The sequence below is a fragment of the Ziziphus jujuba genome, chromosome 5 (genome assembly GCF_031755915.1).
Source record: "Ziziphus jujuba cultivar Dongzao chromosome 5, ASM3175591v1".
Taxonomy (NCBI): Eukaryota; Viridiplantae; Streptophyta; class Magnoliopsida; order Rosales; family Rhamnaceae; genus Ziziphus; species Ziziphus jujuba.
In genome coordinates, this window is record NC_083383.1 from 12,553,960 (window position 1) to 12,564,799 (window position 10,840).

Sequence of the window (10,840 nt, forward strand, 5' to 3'; positions counted from 1 at the left end):
ATATAAGACTTTTATATATATTTTTAAGATATCAAAATCAAAATTTAAGGCAGGTGAAAAGGATAAAGCTTTAATATTTAGCCTAATTTGAATTATAAAGATGCCATCAAGTTGGGTCACTAAAAATTTGATTTAAGACTGGCTAACAAAAAGTCTTATAATTTTTTTTTTTTCGGTGAACAACAAAGTCTTATAATTCTTATAGTGAAAAACTCCAACTGCATGATGCATGGCTTCCAATTGCATGATGCATGGCTTATGAGGCATGGATCCACTTTTAAAAGAATTTATCAAGGATCTATATACATATTAAGTGTTTGAATATGACAAACGAAACAAACAACTCCAATAATTAATTAAAATATGAGCTCTTTTAGGCATTCTAAAAGCATTCACTTGCAAATTTGGTAGGATTAACAATTGCTGATATGGTTGACGGCCAATGTACGATCTGATAATTTCTTGATCAACTTGGTAAAATAAAAATAAAATATAATTTCCATAGTCAACTTTGTAAATTTGTTTGTTTGTCCATTAAAAATAACAAGTCAAGATGGAAATTTGAATGTGATTTAATTTACTTTGTCCTATTTTGCTAAGAAGATATTTTCTGGTCTTAACTTTGTTTATCCTGTAAAAAATGACATTTATCTTCTTTCTGTATGATTTTTTTTTATTTTTTATTTTTCATTGAAAAGGCCAAGGTTAGAAATAAAAATATATATATATACATCACATGAGCATAACTAGGTTATTTATTTTCATTTAATTAATCATATATTGGATGAGTTCACTTTTTCATATAAGATTTTAGGATTTTGCTAATATGAATAATATCATCCACCTCCAATTAGCGGGAGAAGACAATTTAATTATACACTATTACATATTATAATCATGGGTATAGAACAGACGGTAATAAATGCTTATGATGTATTTTTGATAGGGGACGTTACACATGGTAGCATTTTTTTAGGATTTTAATATTAAGTTACATGTTAAACACTATAAATAGAATAAATAGAATGTGATATCATCTTTAAATATACATATTAGAAAAGATACTATCACAGCGTTGAGACCTTCTTTCCAAAATGTTTTTCCGTAGTATATTATATAAATGGCGTGTATATGTCTGTTTTGTAGAACTGTTATGGCCAGCCAACACTTCCTTTTGTTTAATTATTTGGTTCATGCTCGTTTTTGCATTAGGCCATTCTATCCAGGCTACCTTAAAACCATGGTAAATCCATGTAGGTGAAGGGCCAAAAAAAAAAGGAAGAAGAAAGAAGAAAAAATCCCCCCTTTTTTGTTTTTTTTTTACCTTCTTTTTCTTTCGGTTTTCAATTTTTTTTTTTTTAATAATTACTATACTTTTTGATATTTTAATTCTTACCAAAAGCCGTCCAGCAAGTTGTCGATTGGCCCTCTGACCAACAATCTGATAACATTTTATTTTCTAAAATCTCATTTCATTGTGTTTTTCCAAAATAGTGGCTTGTTAAAGGCTGGAGCCTCGGATGACCGCCATACCTTGTTGGAAATTTGGTGGCCCGTTTTTTATTTTATTTTATTTTGTTTAAAGAATCCACATGTTGACAAAAATAATAATAACAACTAAAGGAAAATGGAAGGAAAAGGGGTTTATCTAGTATATTTGGTTGTGGATATAGTTCAAACATTCTGAATCAGTAGCCCAACTATAGTTCAATAATACAGTATCAATAGCCCAAATTAAGAGTAGCCCAATCTTTTAGCCTAGTGATTCTAAATACAACACCGTTGAGTGTGAGTTCACAAATGTCTATTTTGATGAGTGTTACAAGGGCATCTTTATACATTTTTCTAGAGAATCCAAAACAAGAAGTTGAACGAGAATGACTGCTAGATATGGCTCTTCTCTTGAATCAAAAACCAAATAAACTCTACATGGGACTCAAATCCCTGTTAGATATTACCAAAATTATTCTAAGCTAAGCTACAAAACATTTTGTAGCTGGATTAGATAATGAGGGAATCAAATGGACAACAACAACCACAATCAGACAGCATAAATCATCTTATCTCAAACAATAAGAGCATAAGAATCTGCTTTTTTTTCCCAACTTTAACTTACTTTTTTTTTTTATCCCATCTTTACATCCACACAAAAAGAGGCCAAAAAAGTTGTTTCAATTGGGCTTCATAGCTTTTCTTATATATAGACAAGTAAATGAAGAGGTAGCACTAAAACAAACACCAAACAGGTAGTACGAAAACAAACACCAGACAAACAAACAAAAAATGGCTCAAAATGGGCCTGTTTCTGCAGAAACTGAAACACTGAGCTATGTGCTTAGACTGGTGGAAGCAAGGTGATAGCAACAAAGACGGTTTGCTGAGCATAGAGGAGTTTATTGAGATGAACACAAAGAACATGGAGCTTGGTGGGCCAATTGGGAATTTCTTAAAGAATGCTTTTGAAACTCTGAATTTTGATGGCGATGAGGAGGTGACTGGAGAGGAGCTTTACGAGGTTATAGAGAATTCGGAATGCGAATTGACACTGGAAGATTGCCAAAATATCATAGCTTCCATTGATGGAGATGGGGATGGAGCTGTGAGGTTTGAAGACTTCAGACTCATAGTTGATGCCCTCATCTAGACAATGAAGCTAGCGCTATCTAGCACTAGAAAACTTAACCGATTTTATATATGTGTAAAATTAGGCAAATTAATGCATAAACTGCTAGCTAGCGCTTTTAATGGATTATATTTGTGTATGTTTTACGTTAAACCAAATGTGCAAGTGAACTTGCTTTCTTTAATGTTATAAATAGCTTGTATGCAGTCTACTTAAAATGATGATCAAATTATTATTATTATTATTATTATTATTATTAGGAAGAACAATAAGCATGAGTATCATCAATTAACTACATGACTGTATCAATATATGGAGAGAAGTCTAATGAAACAAAGTATTTGTGATGTTGTATTGCAGTTTAGCCCATAATCTAGAATAAATATTTCAGGAAAATAGAGTTCCATATTCCAATAAGTTAAAATGGCTAAACTTAATAGGTTCAAGGTTGATATGAAATAATAGCGAATATAAATTTAATATTATTAATATTTGTCTTTTTAAAAAAATATATATATATTCTCAGTCCTTGTCAAAATTGTGTGAATAAGTAATCTCATTATTAATTAATAAAATAGCCAATCCTCCAAAAAAGTCATAGTTTTTCTATTCCTTCCAACTAATTTATTTATGACAATGAAAATGATAAATAAAATAGATGCTTGAAAAATCTCATTCGCTCATATTTTTTTCTACTTAGCTTTCAAAACCAATCCAAAAAAAAAAAAAAAAAAAAGAAGACCAAAGCAGAAGCAAATGGCCAGGGAAGGAAACGGCTGTTCAAGCCAGAAAGGAGGATGGAACTTCGGGCTCGGATGTGGGTCGTACCCTGATGGGGCTTGGGGCTTCATTTGGGTTGTGGGTTAAGGCCCCAGACCGCGAGGGACTACTTTTGGGTTTGGGTCAGGTGGAGGGTGGACCCGTGATGGTGGTGGGTTCGGATATGGACGGGAAGCTCTCAAGGAAGTGGTGGCACAAATTGGCAGGGAAATTTCGGGTTTGGTGGAGAATTTTGGAGCTCAACTGGGCAAGCCAGGTCCAACGTGGTTGGAAGCAACAATAATTACATATCAAGATACACTCCATACACCACCTCCTTGATTGCTTTCAAGGTTGCCAGTAAAAACACAAAATTTATTGTTTCTCTTAATATAATTTCCTTATTTGAAAATATATATATGTATATATATATTTTTTTTTTTCTTTTCCTTTTCTTTGGCTTAAATTTGGAAAATGTATACTTACGTACCTGCTTTTAATCTATATGCATATACCATTATAAATTAAATCATTTCCTTCAAATAGCGGATGCATTGCGTGTCAATTTTTAAGTGGTTAGTCGCACTACCTGGCTTATACAGTTATGCAGCAGCCTGTATGCTGGCAATTTTTGGGCCCTAACATATATTTTAATATTAGTAATAATTCTATGAGGCATGGGTTAGATTCTCTCCAAAAGTTTTTTTTTTTTTTTAAATGTTCTTTCAACCTCCACCTGCTTAGTTTTTTTTTTTTTTTTTGAATAATTATAACGATGTTTAAAAAAAAAAAAATTATAACAATATGCTTCCTAATAACACAAACAATTTTTATCATTATATTATTATTTGTTTATTTAATTTTAATACTATTCAATAGTTATATGTTATCGATATATTATTATTATTATAAAAAAAATAGTTCCAAAAAATTATCATTTGCAAATATAAAAAGAATTTTTATTTATAAGAATATTAAATTTTGATTTTATTAATTAATTCAATATAAACATTATATTTTTTCGGCGTGTGATTGAACTAGTTTTTTAGGTGGTATGATTGAAATTATGTTTATAAAAATGTTAGAAGATGCATGTAAGAGATAAATGTTGGATGGACAAATTTCTAACAGTAAGGGTGTAAATATAATTTTGAAATTAAAATGATCAAATTTGAATTACGACAAATCTATGATAATAAGAGAAAAAAAAGAAAAAAGAAAAAAGAAAAAAAATATAACATAAGGGATAATAACATAACATAAGGGGTGCTTAGCTCTACTTGTGTCCTTAGACCTCTCTGTGCACGTGAGCTTATTTCATGTGAAAGAATATTAAGATAGTTCTCAATTTATAAATATTTAACGCAACACTTTTATTTATTCGACAGTCATATAATTTGTCATTTCTTCAACTACTCAACAGAACATTTAATATTTTTTTAAATTGTTTTTGAAAATAAAAAATAGAAAACATGGTCATAAGGACGTGTTTCTTTCACCGGATTGGACAGAATTGTGTCCCAATCTAGTGTTTGGTAGGAGCAAATGAAGAAGCGGATAACTTAACCGCTACAGTAAAATAATTTCCCGAGAGGAGGATTAAGCTGACCCGTCCTTCCCCCTAGGTCAAGTTTCTGTCCGAAGCTCATCGAAGGCTTTGCTGGTGTCTCTCGCGTGCCTCTGCCCAGATCAAGCTCGTGGTAGTGTTCTTCTTCTTGAATCTGTGAGTTTGCCTTCTTCTTCTTTCTCTTCTCATTGTTTGTCTGCTTCTTCTTCTTCATGTTTCAGCTTATTTCTTTTTTAGGGCTTAGATCTGCCCATATTCCTCTTCTTTGATCTGCCATAGAAAAGACTTTTTCTTCTTCTTCTTCTCTATTCTCCTTCTTCTTCGTTTTTCATTTATTTCCTTCCTGTTATATTTCTCTTCTTCGTTTGTCTTGTTCTTCGATCTGGCAATTTGTTTTTTTCTGCAATTTTATTTTCGATCTGGTAGTACAAATCTGTAGAAAAAAATTTCTTCTTCTTCGTTCTTCTTCTCCTTCGATCTGGCATTGTTTTTTGCCATTTTATTTCTTCTTCTTCTTCAATCTGGTAGGATAAATCTGTAGAAAAAATTTCTTCTTCTTCTTCTTCTTCTTCTTCTTCTCCTTCAATCTGACATTGTTTTTTTTTTTGCCATTTTATTTCTTCTTCTTCTTCAATCTGGTAGTACAAATCTGTAGAAAAAATTTCTTATTCTTCTTCTTCTTCTTCTTCTTCGTTCTCTGTTCTCCTTCGATCTGACATTGTTTTTTTTTTTTTTTGCCATTTTATTTCTTCTTTTTTTTTTTTAAAGAGAAATGGAAAATCAATCACAAAAATGCACAAATAATATTGATTTTGCTATTCATGCAGCTTAGCCTATGATTAACTGAATAAATTATTGGAGTAATACCCAATAAATTAAATTGGCCTTGATTAGCTGTATAATTTTCCAATCAGCAATTGCTTATAACTTTTTCCTTCTTTATTTTGTTGAGTATTTAGCTTATACTTTTACATATTTAATTAATTTGATAAGCCAAAGTTGTCACTTTTTGTCTTATGGCTGCGAGGTGTGAGAGGAGAGAACGATTGCCAAAGACCAGATTTTATAGTTTTATATGCATTTTTACAACTCTCTGAAAACATTCAAGAGAGCTCAGCAACCCTCTGCTGTTATGGGCTGTTCTTCTCCAACTCTGTTTTACTTCCAGTCACATGCACTCTCTACCAAGACTCAGAGCACTTGCTGTCTTACACCTGAAACTAACATCCAATTCCCAGGTCAAACAAATCCACACCCAGTTGATCATCAATGGCCTCAATTCACCTCCATTTTGGCAAAACTAATCCAGCAATACTGCACCCTACCAGACCCACAAAGCATCCAAAACTATGCCTATTCAGTTTTCAAACACTTTGACAAACCAAACCTCTTTCTCTTCAACACTTTGATAAGATGCTCTCAACCCAAGGAGTCTATTCTAGTTTTTGTTGATTGGGTATCAAGGGGGGACTTGGTTTTTGATCATTTTACTTTCATTTTCGTTCTTGGAGCTTGTGCTCGATCTCCTTCCGTGCCAACATTATGGGTAGGGCGACAAACACATGCCCAGATGCTGAAACGTGGTACTATGTCTAATATTTTGTTGCAAACCACTGCCATACATTTCTATGCAAGTAACAAGGATGTTAGTTCAGCACGGAGAATGTTTGATGATATGATAGTGAGAAACAGCATTACCTGGAATGTGATGATCAAGGGGTATTGTTCACAGAAAGAAATCGCCCGTGAAGCATTGGTTTTGTTTCGAGGCATGTTGGAAGATGACTGTGGAGTGAAACCAACGGATACTACTATGGTTTGCATTCTTTCCACAGCTTCTCAGTTGGGTGTATTGGAAACTGGTGCTTGTGTTCATGGTTATATTGAGAAGACGATTCCTCTTCCAGAAAATTATGTGTTTATTGGCACGGGTCTTATCGATATGTACTCAAAATGTGGATGTCTTTATTTGTTATATGTACTCAAAATGTGGATGTCTCTATTTGTTTTATAAGTAAATTATCTTTGTAAAATTTAATATATTTATATTTATGTAGTACTTGTTATTTGAATTGCTACATGTGAAATCTATATACATATACGTATAATTTGGATATGGATATTCTTATATTATCAACAAGTTCTTAATTACATATACTGTTAATTATTTCTTTATTTGTGAATAATTGTTATTTATGATTTACCATACTAAAATTTTATTTTAATTGGTTTTGGAAACAATATATTCATGTAATTTATGGGTTGAAAAAATATTCAATTGTCTTATGCATACCATTAAAATATATTTATTTTTAATTAATTGTTATTTATGGCATACTATGTTTTAAGTTAATTTTAAGCTATTTCTAAAGTTATATATTAATTTATTTGTGGGTGTATACAACAAATTTTGCATATTTTGCATGTATATATAAATATATAAATATATAAATGTACAACCTTAATTAGATGTAATAATTTTTTTTCATATAAATTTAACTTTTAAAATTTTTATTATTTTTAAATTAAATATATAATTACAAAATAGTCCTATCCAGTCCAATTCGGTACGAAACATGGTATAATTAGTCTATCATTCAGTCTGGAACTATACCAAACATAGTACTGCACTAATTATCCTGTCCGATCCTATCCAATTCTGTCCGATCCTGTCCAATCCGGACCTATCCGGCGTACCAAACGCCCCCTAAAGCGACTTGGCATACACATAGGCCATGTGTTTAACAATATTCGATCCAATCAATTTTTTCTTTTTTCTTTTTTTTATGTCAATTTATAAATAGATAATCTTAAAAAATAAAAATAAAAAAGTCAAGAGGGCAGGCCCAGGACCTGGCCCAGGCCCAGGTTTATGGTAAAGACCGGTTTTAGGGTTTCGCCGAAAGAAGCCGCCCAAGTTGGCGATCGGAGGTTTGATGAGGGTACGTGATTCCGCCAAACGAATCTCCAAAATCGCACTCTGACTGTTTCTCTTCGGCTTTGATTTCTTCCACTTCTAAACGATGCTTGGCTTGCGTGGATCAGCTTCAATACTTTCGGATATCAGTCTTCGGCTTCGTCAATCAATATCAGTGAGTTTATTCCATATATAGCTTATCCTATTTTTTTCTTTTTTCTTTTTTTTCAGAAATCAAAATTGACCCAATATTCGTTTTTTTCATTTACAATCAAAATTCTTTGGCCCTTTTTTTTTTTCATTTTTTCCTAACTGAAACATACTCAATATGCATTTTGGAATATAGTAAGTTTTTGCTCATTCAGTTCTTTGATTTGATTGCTTTTTTATTTTTTATTTTTTATTTTTTTAAAAAATTACCTGCGATTATTGCAGTTTAATGGGGGAATAATAAGAGCACAATGCATAAGCATAAAAGCAGGAATGGAAATTCCAGACAACAAGAGGCTTGAGTATGCACTTCCATACATACATGGAATTGGGCTACACAGAGCTCGTCAAATCCTGTCCGAGCTCAACATGGAGAAGAGCAAACTTGCCAAAGACCTCACTAAAAGAGAAGTGGTTGCTCTTGGACAACAACTTTCCAAATACATTCTTGGAAGAGAATTGGTAAATAAAAAAAAATTTCTTTCTTTAGAACCCTTTGAAAATGGCTTAATAAGATTATGTTTCATTGTTTATTTTAGGTGGGTTGCGTTCAGAGAGACATTGGGAGACTGAGAGACATCCAATGCTACAGAGGCACAAGACATGGGGATAAATTGCCTTGCAGAGGGCAGCGCACTCATACCAATGCTCGCACCAAGAAGTGCAAGCCTACGATTCCCTCATTATCCCGGAACTTGTAAAAATGTCATTTGCAGTTTTGCCTAAACAATCTATTTCCGGTACAAATTCCACTTAGAATTTCTCTGCCATTGGAAAGTCCATCTAATTGTAGTTTCTCGCATTTGGTTCGGAATTAATAGTATAGGATTTTCCAACTTCTGCAGCCATGAAAGGATGAACCACGGTAAATGTGGTTTTCTTAGTATTATCGTTGAAACTCTTGCGACTAAATAAATGTGGAATCGACGAAATGCTTTCTTCGATGTTGTACTTTTTTATTTGTCCATAAATCTTCTATTTCTTTGATCCAAAAAACAAAACACAGAAAACCAAAAAGCAAAAAAGTAATATAGATTTAAAATGGGCCCGACAAAACTTGTCATTAAAAGTAACCCAATGTTCCCAATGACATTTCTACTAATGCCTATAGTCTATGCAAGCAAGGTTGTGAATTCTCGGATTCTCTCACTGTTTGTGTTCATGCTGCATAACATTTCCCTTTCACTGATTAAAAAAATAATAAAAAATAAAAACAGGGCTACTAACTTATAACAAATAGTTTTGCAGCCATGCAAAACGTCTCATCAATGGCTCCATAATGTAGACGGAAAAACATTTCAACTTTTCAACACAATTCATTAAAATCGCATTATACTCAAAATTGGATGATTTTGTTAATAGGAGTCTAGGAGACCGAAGACGAACTAGCTATTATGCCCGAATGGTCAAACATTCTATTTGTGTCACTAAACACAAACACATCATCATCTACAACGCAAACAAAATTGTTGGAACCACCATGAAAGTGTGAAAAGAATATATATGACCGGTGTTTTTACATCTCAAGTAAAGCAGCAAAACTGTGGATTTTGAGAGTTGAGGAGGCAGAAACCATGCTAGCTGGATCATTACATTCTATAAAAGCAAAATTTTTAAATTTGAATCGCTTGTTAAATTTGAATGTTTTTTCCTTTCCTAACATAAGTGCTTTATATACAATCGGGTTATGAAAAAATGGATTGAAATAGGTTAACCAGTGGATGGACAAGCATTTCATGTAAGACTCACCATTCCACAACCAAAAATTTTGAAAAATATGACATCTAGCATAGTAAAGATGATGCATTTCAGTTCTTTCAGATGTTGTCATGAATTGTACTTGGTGATTAAAAAAGGAAAATAGAAAACTTGCTTGTATTTGCTACATGGAACAATGTGGAGAACTTTCCGAGTCAAGGAAAACATTTTTTATGTATCTGCTAATCCGAAAACCATATCAACAGTCATGGAATGAGACACAATAGAAGCAAAAATATTAAATAGAGAACAGAATATGATATACAAATGATACAAGACAAAGCTATTTATGATATAAGACAAGGAGAGCATTATAATCGGTCATTTAGATACAATGCATGGAAAGCATTATAATTGAAGTTCTGCAATGGGAAGTAATGTATAGTAATGGTTTATAACTGAGAGGCATCCAAGAGAAATTATCCCATTATCTAGCCAAGAAAAAGGATGGAAATGTAGAAGAGAAAGATTTCGGCAGAACAAAAAGAAAAACGTAGTTTGTTAGAGTGCCGCGAATAATCAAGATCAATCCAAGAAAATCAAGAGAAGGCAGATAATCATGAACGTTCTCATCTAAGCAAGCTATATAATGTATAAAAATAAAATAAAAAATAATTCCCGGTTTAGATTGCAATTACCCAGCTAGAAATAAACAGAGGGGCAAACAACAAAGAGACAATGAAATTATGGAAGCAGATTAGATGCACTTGATGGACTCATAAGGAATACTAAGAACCATAGTATTGGATTGATTGATTCTTTTGACACTTAAAAGTTCAAAATAATCCAGATTGATCAAGAAGCCATTATCCATTACAATCTCATAATCTATTTCTATTTGGTTGGAACAGGGATTTCCACTAGTACACGAGTCCAGTGCAGAGAAATTTCATAAAATTTCAAGAATTATAAAAGCAGAAGGATGGAACAAGACATTACTAAATTCACTATACACTGCTTATAATCTCAATTCCGCAAAGAACACATGTATAAAATGCACCATAAA

General features: G+C 32.4%; 3 protein-coding genes across 4 annotated transcripts; all 3 read left to right on the forward strand.

Moving 5' to 3' along the window:
- The first annotated feature begins 2,268 nt into the window (after positions 1 to 2,268).
- Positions 2,269 to 2,867, forward strand: LOC107435006 (probable calcium-binding protein CML25). Its single transcript, XM_016046540.4, is given in 2 exon segments — positions 2,269 to 2,348; positions 2,350 to 2,867. Coding segments are annotated over 2 exon segments (360 nt in total). The 5' UTR covers positions 2,269 to 2,283; the 3' UTR covers positions 2,645 to 2,867.
- A 588-nt stretch (positions 2,868 to 3,455) lies between these two features.
- LOC107420976 (pentatricopeptide repeat-containing protein At3g18970-like) lies at positions 3,456 to 6,963 on the forward strand. The gene is made up of 2 exons (XM_048475630.2): positions 3,456 to 3,659; positions 6,058 to 6,963. Exons 1-2 carry the CDS (start codon positions 3,456 to 3,458, stop codon positions 6,961 to 6,963), a joined length of 1,110 nt encoding a protein of 369 aa, XP_048331587.2.
- An 874-nt stretch (positions 6,964 to 7,837) lies between these two features.
- LOC107435007 (small ribosomal subunit protein uS13m) lies at positions 7,838 to 9,020 on the forward strand. 2 transcript variants are annotated; one of them, XM_016046541.4, is made up of 3 exons: positions 7,838 to 8,041; positions 8,287 to 8,538; positions 8,616 to 9,020. In XM_016046541.4, exons 1-3 carry the CDS (start codon positions 7,973 to 7,975, stop codon positions 8,775 to 8,777), a joined length of 483 nt encoding a protein of 160 aa, XP_015902027.2. In that variant the 5' UTR covers positions 7,838 to 7,972; the 3' UTR covers positions 8,778 to 9,020. The 2 variants fall into 2 exon arrangements, with proteins under 2 accessions (XP_015902027.2, XP_015902028.2); XM_016046542.4 differs by having other exon boundaries at positions 7,844 to 8,041; positions 8,302 to 8,538.
- Positions 9,021 to 10,840: the final 1,820 nt, after the last annotated feature.